Consider the following 17,264-nt stretch of genomic DNA (forward strand, 5'->3'; position numbering starts at 1 on the left):
CGGCACGTCGGTTTCGTCACTCATCGCATTTCATTCATTCTTCATTCATTAATCGTACGGGTCGGACGACGGCCGTGTCTCGTGCGATAAACAGCTCCACCACACGCGGGGACTGTTGTTTGTTGTGTTGTTATTTCCTTTAATTGTTAACGCAAATTTGTGCTAGTGCAAGCAAAAGAAAGGAGGAAATTAAGTGTGTACACAGGGTGCTGGTAGTGAGAAAGATGAAAGCACAGAAAAATGAAATACATAAAATGCCATTCCTCACCACCGCCTGCTGCAATTTTTAAATTGCGCACCCCATTAATTTGAATTAGGTTTGAAAAAAAAAACCGTTGGTGTTACATTCGGATCGAAGTTCGTGTGAAGTGTGTGCGTATGTGTGTGATTATCGTGGATTCGCGTGAAAATTCAGCGCCAGCGCAAAGAAACAAAGCAGTGCACCACTATTTCACTAAAATAACCGTTAGTAAACGGTGCACGAGGAAAGCAAAAGCAAGCAAAGTAACAACATAACAGTGACACCCCCCCAGACGTCTCGTACTGACGGCAGGTACGAGTGGTACGAGGCAAACACAAACCACCGGCTGCACTGTTTTTGGGGTGGTTGGCATAGATTCGATGCCATTAGCCAGCCAGTGGCATAGCTTACCTCGGTCTTGCCTCGGTCGTATTTGGAAGTTTGCAGTGTGCGTATTATGGTTACTAAACTTTGTCGTGCGGTGATGAGGATCGTTTAAGCAGTGTGTGTAGTTGCTGGTGCGCGCGTTGTTGCTAATGAGAGTAATCGAATATTGCCATTGATGTCTAAGTTGATGTCTATCTTGGTGCGATCCAACTGGTACGGAATGCAATGTGCTGGTGGGAGGGTTGTTGGAGTGTGAAAAGCTGGTCGCGGGGGTCGTGGAAAACATCATAATTGTGTAATTTGTGCTCGGGGGAATCGTTCGTTCCTGCTCTTTCGTTGCTGTCAACTCTCCGGCATTAAACAACTGGCCCAACAGCGAACCCGCTTCCTCGGGAGAACCTCGTAAAGTTCCACACCTTATTGTTAAATCTTTACCTTGTGCCAAACTGCTGCTGCTGCTGTGTGTGTGTGTGTGTGTGCGCTGTTCGTTAACTCAAAAATGGTTTCGATAAGAAATTGTTTAACAAGCAATTGAGTCGCTACTGTGAGAAGTGTGAAGAAAACAGCCGGATGGAAGCAGATCTTGGGAGATGATCAAACACAAGATGGAGGGCTGAGATTGCTGTGCAGCAGCGGGTTTTGTGTTCTAGTTAGTGAGCCGCAACCACTGATCGTTCTAAGCTGCGAGGATCGAACACAGGAAGGCAAGATGAACGAATCCGATTCGCGGCCGGACCAGCATCACCATCACGACGATGGTCAGTTCTGTCGGCTGTGCTTCCACCAGACGGGCGATCTGTGCCCGCTGTTTCCTTCGGCCAACATTCCGAACAAAGCGCTGCTTCATAAGATATTCGACTGCACCACCATAACGGTAAGTGGCATCGTCCTCTAGGACACAAGTAGTCCAAACTGCTGCTGCCTGTGTGTTGATGGCTTTGAGTGGAATTCCTATTTCTCAAGCACATGGAAATGCACAGGAGAATGCGAGCGAGCGAGCGAGAGAGAGAGAAAGAGAATGAGATAGACGGAACAAGATTTTATTATTTCAATAATAGGCAATGTGGAGAGAAGCAGAAAGACACGATCATTTGAATGGATATGTATTAATGTTGCGGAAGGTGGTTACTTAGATTAGCCTACTCTCTCTCTCTGTCTCTCGTTCATACTCGCATCATTGAATCGTAGTGAGCCATGGCAATGCCGGTCGCAACATGCATATGTGTTGCTCGCATGTGTGCGTGTGTGTAGTGGGGTGGGTTGGATGATTTTTCTCGTTGCTTGCTTCTACTTCTTTCGTAATAAATACGAGAAATACATTGCCTGGCGCAGTAGTGTAGAGGTCGCGTAGTTAGAGCACAGCGCTCAAAAGCACCCATCATCAGGATTAGGACCGATGCGATGGAGCGGAGCAGTGGGAAGCTTGGGAGAATGGGTGGGAGTTTTAAGCAGGGTTGTAAGCAAGCGAAAATGTGAAGAATCGATAAGTGTAGAAAAGACCAAGAATGGAATAGATACAAAAGAACCTTAATGCGGGAGGGGGGAGCAGAGTGTAGACGAGTGTCTGGCGGCAGCAGGAAACGGAGAGCAAGAGCATTCACAATTCCATTATTATTATCGGAGCAGTGACCGCGCGGAGCGCCTGCTGAAAGGGGTGTGTGTGTATGTTTTGGGTGGGCGGGTGAAGCGCCACCACCCCTCTCTATCGCCTCCTTCTTGCACTCCTTTTCAACATCTTTCTAGCTTTGATAGAACGAGCACAAGATAGTGCAACGATGCTCAGTCTGTGTGCATTTGTGTCGGAGCGAAAGAGATAGAGTACAAAAGCACACGCGAGAGAGAGAGTGAGAGAGCGCGCGAGTACAAAAGACGGCACGAGAATATGAATAAGGGAAATGGATAATTCAAAGTTTAATTGCCTGACTTGTTGTTTTTTCTTGCCTTTCGTAAGAAGAGCAACGGTAATAATAAAAATACAACACTGAAAAACGCGCGCACACACACACAGAGCTAAGTTATAAAAAGCAACTTTCAAGGAAGGCAAGAAATAATAGCGTTCGTTCATCTATAGAAGGTCTGTTTTTAAGCCAACTGTGTGTTCCCATGCTAGGCAGCTCAGCTAGAGTTGGCAGGGTTGATCAACGATGCTTTCGAAGGACATTCGCCGATCAATAATTTAAATCGTTTGTATAAAACTTTACTCCAAGTGAAGTATTTTCAAATAGCATAGTATTTACACGAAAAATTATCAAAAGCTTGAAGATGTGTTTACAAAATTCCTGATTTTCTACAAATTGGAAATTCTCCATCATGACCCATGAAGTGCATTCATGCTCAAGAGTCGATTGAAGTCTTGTAATTGAGTTGATGCAATGTAATTGCATTGTAATTGAGTTGGACTAATATGAACATAACTGCCTAGACGGTGCAACATGCCGTACAGCCCATCTGCTTAATTACTGATCTCGATAAGCCCGTCCTTTTTGATATTGAAACTGGCAATTACAAATTACAGTAGAGTTACATCTTCACACACCAAAACACTAAATGCAGGAGGTTTGACTATCTAGCTAATCGGGTAAAATTATGGCAAGGAAGCTAGAAATGGAAAGCCGAGGCCTATCGGGTTTTAGTGCCTAAAAGGCAAAGTTAGAAACCAACACACTAAAAAGATAATGAAAAAAGTCGGAAAACAACCGGATTTTTTTTGGGTAACTCGATGCGGCTCGTTTGGCTGATATCATGTTCAAAAAGTAAACGAAGAATAGTTAGACTTGTTAGGCCTCACAATTTTTTGAGAAAAATGAATCGGGTGCTTCAAGACAGATTATTCTGCATATTAATGAAACCTTTTTCCCTATCATAAGTTGTATGATCAGCATTTTTTTAATTCCACTTGACTGCTAACCACTGCGGCTAGTACTGTGAAGTTTGATACCTCAGATAGAGTTCTCATACCAAGTTTGGATGATGAAGCGTTTAATAAGAAAGAAAGGAATGATCAGATTGAAATGGTTGTAAAAAAATGGTATTCCGTGAACTTTTGTTCTGTTCATTTCTTGAACGGACGTGCTTTCAAAGGGTAACATGTTTTAAGAATCTATAAAACCATCCATCTAGCTTCAAACCGTTCCCTTAGCTTATAGGTGGAAGATTAATAAAGCGCACCGAAAAAAAAACCACAAGCACAAAAGCGCTCTTCTATTCGTATTCTCGGGGAATGATCTGTTCTCTTTCCCTTGATCCGTTTGTTGTTTTGGGAAGCTCAACCAGCTTTCGGTTTGGAACCAGCAGCTTGTTCCCATCTCCGGCCGAGCAAGTTTTAATTCTCATCCTTTAAAAATTCCAACCAAATTTCGTTTCGTTAAATTTACGAATCAAGCCAATCTATCTCGTCGTCGTCGTTTGCGCGAGTGCGTTGCCAGAGTTTCAAAATTGTTATATATTTATTCACATTATTGCTCTCGTTTTGGAATGTAAAGGGGAGAGTTAAGATGATGGATGGAATGAAGAAAAGAAGCCCCAGCCTGCCCCATCCGATGATCTTTCTTTTCTCCATTTGACAATTGAAACCAGAGCGTCAATTGTCGTCGTCGTCGTCGCCGCTGTACGCTGGCTCGTCCCCGTTTTAACACTATGTTGTGAAAAATATCGCTATATTGTTAGTTCTGCTATTACGCTCCCATTCCTCCAATGCTTCTCCCCCCCCCCCCCCCCTTCCCCATTCTCCCTTTCCCTCAGCAATATGTCATAACTGTGAATCTTTTATGCTTCTTCAACTGCTTCCAAACATACGAGAGAGGTTGTACATGGGTAGAGCTGTATGTATGTTCCAAAGCTGTTTTGGTGTGTTTCTACCCTCTTCCATCTCGTTTTGCGTTTTCAAAACGTTCTACTGCCTTTATGGATCGGGTTCGCTAAAAAACTAAATCTTGTTTCGCGGCAAATTTGCTGCATTTATATCGCTTCCACCGTTTTTATTTTCGCTCGATCAGATTGTCTGACTGCTGGACGACAAATGTGCACAACGCTGCTGCTGCTGTCAGTCACAGTTAGTGAGATTCGCTCGATCTCGATTTAGTGTTCTTCAACTACTCCCCCTTTTAACTAACCCCCACACTCCCGATTTCTAACGACCAACCCGGCCAAATAACAACCTTTGGAGGTATCGTTAAGCAGCGCGAATGAGCATAAAAACCGATCCAATCAAGCATCGTCACAAAGCCATGCTGCAAAACCTTTGGCGACCACTGTTTTACAGCTTGCAGCTCAGCCCTCGCTCTCTCTCTCTCTCTCTCTCTTTCTTTGGCTATCTTGCTCTCTCTCTCTCTCTCTCTCTCGGTTTACTGCCCATTGGTGTGTTAGTACTTGAGTACCCCCCCCGCCCCCCCCCAACCCCCGCTCAACATACACTCATAACGCAAATAGCCCATTTTCATGAAGTTACAAAAGTGTAATTTAGTTTCATGAGTTTTGTAAAACTCCTCGCTCGCCTTGAGTGCGTGTGTGTGAGTGTTTGTGAGTTAGTAAAATGATCGGAAAGTATGTATGTATTGCCGGGCTCGTTTTGCTTATGAATGTAGCGGGCATAGCATTACATTTAGTCGATGTAGCGCGCTGATGATGATGATGATGGAAGGGATAAAGCGGGCTAGATACGCCGGGTTGGGTAGGACTACTAGAGAAAATGCGGTAACGAGATGTATGTTGTATTTCCTCTTCTCTTTTCTCTCTTTTGTATTAACTTATTTTTGCCCACTCCCCACTTCCCCAATCTCCAACTGCTGCCCCCCACCCCCCTATTCAACACATTTGTTGCTGTCATATGCTCTGGTATGCTGGATGTTTTTTGCCTTTCTTTTACTAAGTTAAAATCTTCCGCTCTCACTCTCTCTCTCTCTCCTACCGATCGATGCCTCTCTCTCCCTCACACACAAACATACTTGGTGATTCCATGGTGTACTTTAATCGGATAAGCAAAAGAAGTGCTTTGCTTGCCGTTGCGGCACTGGGCTAGGCGCGAGAACGAAACTATGAACTTAGCCGATCGTGCTGTCTCGCTCTCACGCTCTTTTTGTTGTTGTTGATTATTGTATTGAAGCAAAGAAAATGTGCATTTTATAGACGATCATTAATCTTCGTACTTCTCCACATTATACTCCTCTGGCCCACGGCTTCATGTATATTCACTCTGGGCTTTTTTTTTCGTTTTCCAAGCGTTCGTCGTCGTGCGTTCTGCCAGTTTTTAATACTGTATGTACTGTGTGAGTTTGTTGTATGTACTCTACTTCTATTCCGTGTGCTTTTCTTCGTCCATTGGTTCGGTATCTTGAGTTTTACATTCCATTTGACTTTTTTCTCTCTTTCTCGTTGTTGTTATTGCACTCTCTGCACCATCTTCGTGTTTAATTTTACGTAAATTGAACTTCGTCTTGGTGTGTCCGCTGGAGGGGTTATAGTAGTAAAAAAAAAAGATTGTATGTGCTTTTTTCGTACCCGTTAATAGCAATTCAGTTTTTATTACTTTAACTCGTCTGTTTTTTTTTGTTTTTGTTATTTTACTTCATTTAAAAATCCTCGCATCACTCGCAGCGCTCGATTGCTGCGCGTCATTGGTTGGTAAGTGTGTGAGTTCCAGCCTTAAAAGCAATTTAGACACAAAATTAACAAGTCCTCTCCACACCGGCGGAACAACCAAGTGGACGGCACGGCAACGACTACGCCAAAGTCACATTGTTAGATCTCATTCTTTACGCCCTTATCTTGGCGTGTGTGGTTTGATGATGGCCACGCCATGCTCTCAGTAGACGACATGTAACAGATATCTAACACACATGCCCGGACCGTATCGCTTGATCCATATGATAATGCACCACCACCATCGCAACAATATGGGTAGGGCAGAATAAATTGTTCAAACTCACCATACTTCGGAACCAACATTTGATCAGGACATTCGAAAAGGTTCTACGTTGTTTTATTATGCCTCACAACATCCAAGCAAATCCTACGAGTTTCTCAGCTGAATTCTTCTCCATAAGCGCGCCGGATATGATCATCAATTTATTCCGCTAGAAAATAGAAGAAAAAGGTCAAAGTATGTCAAGATTCTGTTTTTTTTTTCTGTTGTTCTCTTTTTCTTCGCTCGTAGAGCAGCATGTTTCCATGGCGAGGAAAGAATCTGTTTCACATGCTCTTGCAACAATCGTGCCCGCGCGCTCTCTCTCTCTCTCTCTTTCACTGTCTCGTTTCATTCTTTCTCGTTCGCTCTCGCTATACATTTCTCTGTTTGGCATATGGGAGCGTTCAGCAGCGACAGCAAGTGTCGTCTGGCCGCTGTCTACTACCGCTTCCGTTGTTTTCTTCCTGGCTCCTTCCTTTTCTTGCTTGCAGCGCAAATAAGAAATCTTCCTTCAATGTCCAACGATGAAGAAATGTTTTATTATGAATGTGAAAAATGTGAAAATATCGTTGTTGTTGTTGTTGCGTTCATTCACTCTGCGTTGAGAGTTTGTTATATAATCATGCGAGATATGGTTGCTTTTATTTTATTACTTTTTTGATAATCAGACAAGAAGAAGATTGTTTACGTTATAGTTTAGAATTATTCATGTCGATAAGACACTTTTAATAAAATCCAGATTCGTACCTCATCAAAATCTGCAAATGTGTTTGTATGCATGTAATTCTGGTGATTCGATTTTATGATGCATAACAATAACATCAATCGTTCGTTCAGAGGCTCTATTTCTTCCACATATTCCAATGTTTCGTACCGGAACCGTGCACTGCTCTATCTCGCTCTCCAATTTATCGTAGAAATATGTATTTTATTTCATCTTTCAATCTGCCTTTTTTCCAGGGTATGTTTAACAACCACCGTAGAGAATATTCTACGCCTTCTTATGGCGTGCCTCTCCCCTTCCACGGCACCCGGCTTGTTCGCCCGCATTGATGTTGTGTTTTTTTATAACAACCGCGCGCGCACCATTGGATTGATTGAATTGATTGGCTTGTTATATTTTTCTGCCTGGTTGTTACGAAGTGTTGTGTGTAGTTTCAAATTCCATTTTTGTATATTTTTCACCCTCCGATCGCATTACCTTTCGCTCGATCGTCCGTTCTCACTCTAGTATATTGCATTTGCCAGCTTCGCTCTCTCTCTCTCTCTCGCTCCCCCACGCTCAATGAACGTTTAAGAGACTGCGCGATTGTATTTGATTTGATCCAAGTGTGCGCGGCGCCTATACCCATCAACCACCCAATTGCATGCATCTCCTAGATACACTACCACCATATGTAATGCTCTACTCTAGTTGCAGGGGTGTTCAAGTTTGCCGATGCAACGGTCTCACTGACCGTCGATATCATAGCTGCAAAGAATTGCTAGATGACCAGCACGTGCTAAACTAAATAGAGAAATTTAAGGTCATTAATTTGCCTCGTTATTAAAATTCTAAAGTTACCACACAGTAACAGCTTATTTCGTTTACTTCTTTTTAAGTGCACAAAACACCAACTAAATCGTGATGTCATTATTTAAAAGCAATTAAAAAAGTCCAGTAATCATAAAGGTATGATTGTTAACTTAAGGTTTAAATTCTCATTTATGAATTCAAAAACATTTTTGAAATGAAACCTGGTGAAAGATGAGATATCTTCGAAAAGCTTCAGACAGTAGCGATTATTTGGGATTATTGTGTTGAAAACAAAGCTTCTTCTATAATGTACTTTACGATTTAAGCATTTTTTAAATACTTCCAATCCAACAACTCACGCCAAACAAATCAAAACAATTTATTTGCAATCGATTATTATTCAGCAATTTTTTTTTTCAGATTTGACAATAGGAAGGGCTGATGGTTTATTTTATAGTAACTTTTCTAGTTTTCTGTGAAAGTAAGAAAAAAGCCATTCATCTTAAGTGGTTCTTGTAAAAACTTTTGACAATAATTTGCATTCCTAGAATTTTTTGTTTAGATGTATTTAGAAAGCTTTTTTCTTGTGTTATTGTTGGTTACCCTTTGATATGTTCAAAGGTTCTCTGTCATTTGCCTCGGTATTCTACACCATTTCCAGATCGGCAAAATGTTCTGAAACTCATCTTTCAATTACAATCCGCCCCAACGAACGGAATAATTTCGATAGAGTATCGATTCTCTTCAAACCTGTTTTTAGTAAGACTGACTTGTTTTATTTTTTTTAGCTATGAGTAAAATAAAGTTAAGGAAGCCAAAACTGGCTGGCCGGCACTTTCTCGAGATTTTAGTGCCCTAGAAGAAAAGCCTTAACAATATTGTTATAAAATAGTGCTGCCAGTCATTTCTAATTTAGCCCTCTATCAAGTCGGTTTCCTATTGATAATTTAAGATATCTCCAACAACAAATATGCTCTCGATTAAAGCTAACGATAAGTTCTCCTCGCACCACAGTTTGAAGATCCCTGCTCTAGTGTATTGCGCCTAACCCTCGATCTCTCTATCACCCACCGAAGTGTGGTTGTGTGTTCTGCTGCTGTGCTCATTTGTGTCTAGTTGAATTTTATTACAAACAGCGCTAGTGCTAGTTTTAACGTACATTATTTCTGTAGCGGAATTTGCGTCCCCATTTGCTTGTCTGCCCACAAGCTGAATGCAAACAACTAAACCACCACTCCACCGCACACAATTGTACTGGTGGCATGGTACATACTATTACTGTTATTGTTGTTGCTGCTGTTGCTGGCGCTGGTGCTGCTGGGTCGATAAATGGTACTTCTAAAGTTTCATTGCCTTCATCCGCCCCAGTCTCTTCAGCCACCCACCCGTCGTGGGGCCACCCCATCCCTCACCCTTATGTTCCCGGTAGACAACTTCTCGTCAATTTCTTTCCGTACTTGTGCTCAGTTGTCTTTCATTTAAACAATTTTCTCTCTCCTTCTGTTGGGGGGGGGTTTTGAATTTTTCTCATCTCGTTCCCTTAATTGTATATTCCATGCACATACATCTTGGCAGCTTGGACGATGCGACGCGCGAGAGAAAGAGAAGGAAGCGGTGGAAACGAGAGAGAGAGAGATAGAAGTAGCATTGATTTTCTCGCCACCCTTACTTGATCCTGTTTTCCATCGCTCTCTCTCTCTCTTTCTCTCCCTCTCAACCTCGTTCTTTCTCTCTCCAATATTATGCTGTTATTCGCACATCGTCAACATCAAATATCAACGTGGAGCAGCATATGATCAATATCATAATTGTTGTACGGTGCAATACACAATCGCGTCTTTTCATATGACATATTGAACACGTCTACAGAACTGTGTGTGTGTATGTGTGAGAATGTTCCGATTTAAAACTAGAGATTGTGAGAAGTTTTAACTTGATGCAACACAGACAAAAAACAAAAGACTCTTCGATGCGATTCCATATTGGCGTTAATGGGAACGTAAGAACAAATATTGTTGTCAGCGGAATGCTTCAGCACAATTATATAATCCAAAACATGCGCCAATCGTACGACAAACGATGCGATACGATTTATGTCGCACATAGCTCATGCTCATATGTATATAGCTGCCTTACTTAAATCTGCCCCAACAGCTCAGAGCTCATCACAACAGGAAACAATGGGCAGTGTTGTACGTGTGTGTGTGTGACGATCAAGCGCGGTGGAATCATAAAATGAAATAATGCTCACAATGTCGACCAAATCGAACGAATCGAACGAACAACGCCGGCTGCCAATGTTCAATCAATCGATTCCGGGACACAAGCATGCCGGCTCGGTCCTTCCCATCAGCTCAGCGCTTTATGTATTTCTGTCTGTGTTTCAACTTTTAGCATCGAACGAACATCGAAAGCATGAGAATACGACCAATAATGGCATGAGCTAATGGTAATAATAATCATAAAACAGACTATATTCAGCCACGCACACACACACACACACACACACAGCGGCAAACGGACGAGATCTGGTCGGTTCGCGGATGAACATGCCAGCAGTAGCAGCACACACACACACAACCATTCATTCGCATAAAATGAACTCGTGACGAGGCCCTCCCTGGCTGGCTGGCTGGCCCGAACCGCCACTCCACGCACAGGGACATCCTCGCCAGAACGCGCCATGCACTGAAGAAGCTTTTTTAAAAAAACATGAAAATCATAATAAGCGAACGCGGATTTTTTTCTTCTACCAGTGCGGGTTGGGGCTGGAGGAGGAATATTTTAATGTTTGTTTGTTGTTGATGATGTTGTTGCTCTACTTGTACAACGGTCCGGCATGTTGTTTTGCGCCGGGGTGTGAGAAGTGCTGTGTCGTGCGGCACTCGGCAATGTTTGTATTTGCTGCTTTTGGCTACCGAAACACGGAAAACCCTCCGAAGAACACCAGGTTTTTCGAAAACGCTGCAAACACACACACACACACACACACGGCAAAAAAGTTACAAAAACGGTTAATGGTACAACGGCAAACGGGGCCAACGGCGGGAAAAACAACAGCAAGCGTAAAAGAATCATAATAATACTTGTGATGGCACAGAAAAATCGTTCCGACCGGTTGCCGCCAATGCGGCGGGGGGGAAAGCGTCATGGTGACATGGGGGGGGGACCTATTTTCCCGCTGCTGTCCCTTTTAGTTGTCCCGCCATCCAGTTCGCACGGCAATGAGATGAGAAATGATGAAATATTACTCATTTTTATTATGCACGGAAATTCGAGATCGGCTTCGGGCTTCTTCGTGCCGGGCAGACATCTCGCGGTACTCATTTTCCCCGGGTTTCGAGTTTTCCCGAACTGCTTTTGATCTTTCGCGCGACAGCCAGCCATAGATCCTTGGCGGAGATCTTGACGCGGAAAGAAAAGCATCCAATTTTTCTCTGATGATGTTTGGATGGATTTTTGTTAGAGATTTTGTTTAGGGTAGAGTAGGTGTGTACTAATGGAATTGAAATGCTTTGATTTCATAAACATGTTTCAACGCACGAGGAAATGGTTGATTATAATGTCTGCTTACCTCCAGACGCGGACATCAGTCCACCTACAGTAACGGACAATTTTTTTGTACGTGTGAAATTGAGAGGTAATGAGGTTCCGATATTCAACGACTCAGAATCTTATTAGTAAAACTTAGTTGAAAATCTTGTGAAATCGAGGATAGTATTGGATGGATAATCGGTAAATCGGTTCTGATACAAAAACCTGCAAAATACGTGAGACAGCAAAATAAGGCCATTCATTAATTCAGATTTTCAGATTTTTTATTCCAACTGCATGATTCGATAATTTATGAACGAAAAAAAAAATCTGATAAAATGTTGATGATGATGCGATTTTTCAAGTTTGGGTATGTTTATTCCTTGAACAGCTTCAGCCTGTCTACCGAAATATAAAATATTAATTAGGTGAATAAAATTAATTAATATTTTACATTTAGGTAGATAGGCTGTGCCTGGTGAAAACCTTCAAGAGTGTCACATTCATTCAATTTCTTCCTTTAAGAAGGATTCCTTTGGGAATTTTTGAAGAAAATGAACGGAATTATAATAATTGATAGCTATATCAACAATTCAGGGCAAAAATCTGGACATATCTCTTGTCAAGTCGAGCTTCGATAATGGATTTCCTATGAGTAAAGCTTTCTAGCACACTTATTGGTTAAAATCATCAGAATGGCCTTTACTACGCTTAGACCTGAAACATCTGTAACCCATAAAAAATTGTTTGCAAATTTTCTATATGCCAAGGTTGCTAAAACTGGCGCTACGAATGAAGCAAATTAATTTTATTTACATAATCCAAAACACAGCACCTGCAACAAGGGCAAAGGAAGGATCTGAAAATTATTAATGCGCCATTAAAATAGTAGAATAATTAAATTTCTTGAGAGAATTAAATTATGTTGCTTTAAATAAAATTCTTATATTTGTAGACTTTAAGGGTGGAAGTTTTAAGATCACGTAAAAAAGATACAAATAATATCGAAGAGTATTACTTTATGGGAATCTTCAAGAAGTGGAGAAAAATGGGTACATTATTTTGCTGAGCACTGTAAGCTATGAGCTATGCATTTGCAAATATGCAATAATCATGAAAAGCTTTTCAGGGATATTTAAAAACACGTGGGACAGAATTAAAAAAGGCTTGGGATTGTTATACAGGGACAGGTACATCTTAAGACGTGTTTCGCTGTTTTCCTGTTAACTCTACTCCATGTTTTGCTTCGCGTATATACGACCAAAATAAAGTAGATTAATTGGCTTTGCAAACTTAAACCACATAGTATTCCGAACAGCATTAGAGAAAACTAGATGTGCACGGAAAAATTTGGACGCAACTGTAACAAAAACAATATCGACAGTTATATAGTGAAGCAGTATTGGTGCGGCACTTTAATTTGTGTTGGTATATGGCAACCATTTTAATATTCAAGCTGCTCGTTTTATCGAACCCCCCTCCTTCGCTTCCCTCCCATTAGGAGAAAGATGGAACAGGAAAAACATCCCAAACGAAAGCAACGAAATCTTTCTCAACGATTCTATTTTTTGTTGTTTTTGGTTTGTCCAACTTTTGACTCTATCTCTTGATTCGTCAGGATTTGTGCCGTGTTTGTTTGTTGGGTTAGCCGTTTTAAACGACAAAAACTTCTTTCTGCTTTTTTGCACATTTTTTATCTAAATTGTGTGCGTGTGTACATGTTTGTGTAGTTATTACAACGTTCCTTTTTTATATATTTATATTTGCTGCTTCTTATTGTATCTCACTTGTACGATTGTGCAGCTCGCCATGATGATGATGGTGAAACAAAGTGTCTGCACAGGGGTTTATTTAGTTGAAAGTTTTGTAATGCAAAAATGGAAAAACAGGCATACACACGCACACAAACGTACCAAACAAGTACAATAAATTGGCATTCCAGTTGCAAGTTAAGATGTGCAGAGTGGTGGGTGGTGGGTTGGTTGGGTGGTACTTCTCCCCCCCCCCCTCCAAAAGCACGGAAAGTGCGATGCGATTGTGTTAGGCAAAAAGCGTTTCCAGAGAAGAAAAACGTAAACAGCCAACGTGTGTTTGTGTGTGTGTGATACGCGAGCTGTACACATATACTACGCACAGTGAGCATAACGCGATGAAACACAGCGAACACAGTAACGCGAAACAGTAAAAGAAAAAAGGAACACACGGCCACCGGGACTGACAACGTGCAGGGCCGCTGGGCTGAGGTGGTGAGGAGGAAGAAAATGCAAATCTACATACCAGTCGCAATGCAACATCTCCATAGTCGTCGCGGTGCGGCCGATGCTCGGTGGTCGTTTCTTGGTGCCTTGGTTGTGGTAACATGTGGCAAGGGAACTTGGTCTCTAGAATATCTTGTTTTCATCATCGGTACTTGGCGGTTTTTGCTGCTTTTGTCTTCCTAAAATCCATACTCATCTCATGTAACAGAGTTTCTCAATTCGGTGCTCTTTGGACGAAAGACGCCTGTGTACGGGGTTGGTTGGCGGGGGGAGACTGTGGGGATACACACTTTAATCGAAACAAATATCAATTGCAAATGGAGGTTCATCCTTGAGCAAGATGGATTATCCTTTCCAGCTCAGTAAAAGCACACACACAGACGCAGAAATACACATCACACAATCATCATTAGTCTTATGACGATCGATCATCAGCCGAGCAAAAGATCTCGTTTCCAACACTCGGCACACTGGGAAACCCTGTTTTTCGGTATAAAGTTTCTCCGAGTAGACACAATTGTGGACGTGACTTAGCATTTTGCAGCAGTAATCGTAGTGTAGAGCGGTTGTATGGTGTGTCGGGTGTACCATGCTAACGACGCGTCACTCCTAGCCATTGCTGGCGAAACTACGCAAGAAATGTAATCTTGATGGTTTTTGTGTGTTAGTTCTATCATCATAGTTCTACTCGTCGGTGGAGAGTGAGAGAAAGAGATCTAGAGATCTTGAAAGTTCCTTACCGGATAGGGCATAGGTATGGGGCGGTCTATATGCGCGCCATTGTGATGCGGGTTAAACAAATAGGAGGTCGCGAGACCTATTTAAATGTTTCTGAGGATATTTAATTTTATAATGTTAGTTAAATAAATCTATTTTTTTGTTGTAGTTACGAAATCACCGTACACGAGCACGCAAACACAACTACCTAAAGTTGTCAATCACAAAGGCATTGAAGTTCAGCATTTATGTCACAACGTCACAATACGATTGACCTTGCGTGTCGGCGTTGATATGCAAACTGGAATCTGCGCTGTGTCGTCAGCGAATTACAGACCGAACTGGTTTACACCTAATTTCTAGTCTCTTTCCCTATGTGTGCATGTGTTTGAACTTTTTGTGCGACGCCATGAATTAGGAAAATTAAATGACGTTAATCCTTGCATTGAATCACCTTGACAGCAGCAGTTTGCTGAAGGGTGATTAGTTGGCTGACAGCTGATCCTGCTGCTGTTGTGATACGCGAGAAGTCGACATTTGTTAAAGGTGAATGACCTTGAGAAGTTAAAGTTTCGAAAAAAAAACAAAATGTAGTCTCCAGATTTTGATTGCTCCAGTCTAGAAAATTTTGTCTTGGTCCTTAAATAACCCAGAGAAACCCCCTTTTTCTGTTGGACATCGGGCTGGACATGGTTTTTATATTTTTATAACACCCCCCCCCCCCCCATCCTTCCCCCTTCTTCTGCATTGATTGAACTTCCCGTTGGTTCCCACACATTGGTCGCCAACCGACTGACAGGCAGCAGTCGTCGTTTCCCGCAATTCATTTCCGAAGCATGTGACTCTACCACTTTTATCAAAATTGCACACCACCAAAGTAAAAAAAAACGCCATTGCTTCGATTCCCCATTGCTGTACACTATATGCTGTAATGTTGTAGCCGATTATTCTGTTTATCGATTTATGTCATTGTCCTCCGCCCTACCCTTCCCCCAACCACCCACTGTACAGCCGCGGAACAACAATACCCTCGATTGCTTGGGCACGCAAATTAGTTTTTTTATGTACATTTAACTTATCTTGTTAGCTATTGTGTTGTAAAAAACAAACACACACACACCAGCAGCTTCATCATCGTTCGATGTGCCCGAGGACATCGTGGGGGCTGTTTTTCCAATATTATTTTCTAACTCCAGAAGAAAAAAAGTATCGACATCGCCTGTCTCGAGCCTGTTCGAGCCGATAAAATGTTTTTAAACACACGGACGGGGCGAGCGCGCGCACATCCAACAATTTTACCCATACCCATTCCCACATCACACAATGATCGATGTTTTATGTCGGAGAAACAGATTTACAAAAGATTGTTATATTGTTCCTCCGTTTTGTGTGTGTTTCTTCGATCGCTACCTCTCGCTCAGTCGCGTCTTCTCTCTATCGCTCTGTTTCCTTTTCCCGTTGGCAGATCATATGTTATATTAAAACTTCCCCATACCAACTTGCCAGCTTCTCCGGCATGCTTCGATGCAAGGGAAAATATGAGAAACGTAAAACGTGCTCGATGCTCGGTTTTACGTTGCACAATTAGTGTAATTAGATGAGCCAGTAAAGGGAAAGAAGAATAGAGGAAAACTGGGCTACAATGGGCTACAAAAGAAAAGGAAAACACCCGGGCATCACAAATCATTCATTTGCATTAGATTAGAGCGAAAAGTAATAATAAAGGGCGCTACCAACGTGGGCATTGGGTGGATTCGACCGGGGTGGGGTAGATATGGATGTGTTTTGCAATAGCAGGAAGGAAAACCATAAGAGTTAGTCAACCGTACCGTGTACCGACACACCGGTAAGCGCAATGGAATATGAAACCTGGCGTACTGTAACTACGAAGGTTTCGAACAGCCGCTTCCAGTTCTAGTTACGCACTGATCTAGTTGGCTGCTAGTTTCGAAAGAGACGACCCGTCTCAGCATATCCGCAACAACACGTGTGAGACCTCATCGGACCTGCCGGATGATTTTAAAATCAATATATCAATATTTAAATAAAGAATTCATCGTTACGCAATTGGAATTTCGATCCACATTATATCCCCCCATTCATGCCGCACCAGCTGCGTGCCTGTTAACAGCAAACAGGTTCACTTATCGGCAAACACGCCCGGTTCCGTTCCAGTATTTTATATATGACGGTGCCAGTTTTCAAATATTTTGTACTCCTTCTCCAACCCATTGGTGTATTATTATTGTTCCATCCATCACCCGTGCGTGTGTGTGTGTATGTGTGCTGTCGGCTGATAGACGAGTTCGGCGGGTCCAAGTTAAGCAACAATCCCCCCGCCACCCTACTCACTCCAGACGGGATTCTCTTATCTTTTTTTTTACTATTTCGGGACTGGAAACTCTCCAATATCACTCGTTGGGGTTGGTTTCGGCAAAGGGGTTCTCTGCGTTACAGTCGCACCAGTATGTTCTTCCCAACAATGGCCGAGCTCAATTCTGAGATCGCCTCAATCTGTGTAATAGGCGAGCATTCCAGCATGTTGGTGTTGTTGGCGTTTAGTTGCCGTTGGTTCCACAACACCAATCCACACCACCATCTCGTATAGCTGCCGGGGCTATTAATGCAGTGGGTTCGTTTCGGTTAGTTTGGGCCCAAGTTCACACACTAGCACGCATTTTGTTTATTATCAATCAATTCTGTGTAGTT

General features: G+C 42.3%; 1 protein-coding gene across 1 annotated transcript in view; it reads left to right on the forward strand.

Annotated features, from left to right (window-relative positions):
* Positions 1 to 17,264, forward strand: part of LOC118504667 — a 27,322-nt gene continuing 10,058 nt past the window's right edge. The window contains exon 1 of the mRNA XM_036039452.1: positions 1 to 1,502. Within this exon, the coding sequence (XP_035895345.1) occupies positions 1,338 to 1,502 (165 nt within the window). The 5' untranslated portion in view covers positions 1 to 1,337. The remainder of the gene's footprint in view (positions 1,503 to 17,264) is intronic.

The sequence above is a fragment of the Anopheles stephensi genome, chromosome 2 (genome assembly GCF_013141755.1).
Source record: "Anopheles stephensi strain Indian chromosome 2, UCI_ANSTEP_V1.0, whole genome shotgun sequence".
NCBI classification, from domain to species: domain Eukaryota; kingdom Metazoa; phylum Arthropoda; class Insecta; order Diptera; family Culicidae; genus Anopheles; species Anopheles stephensi.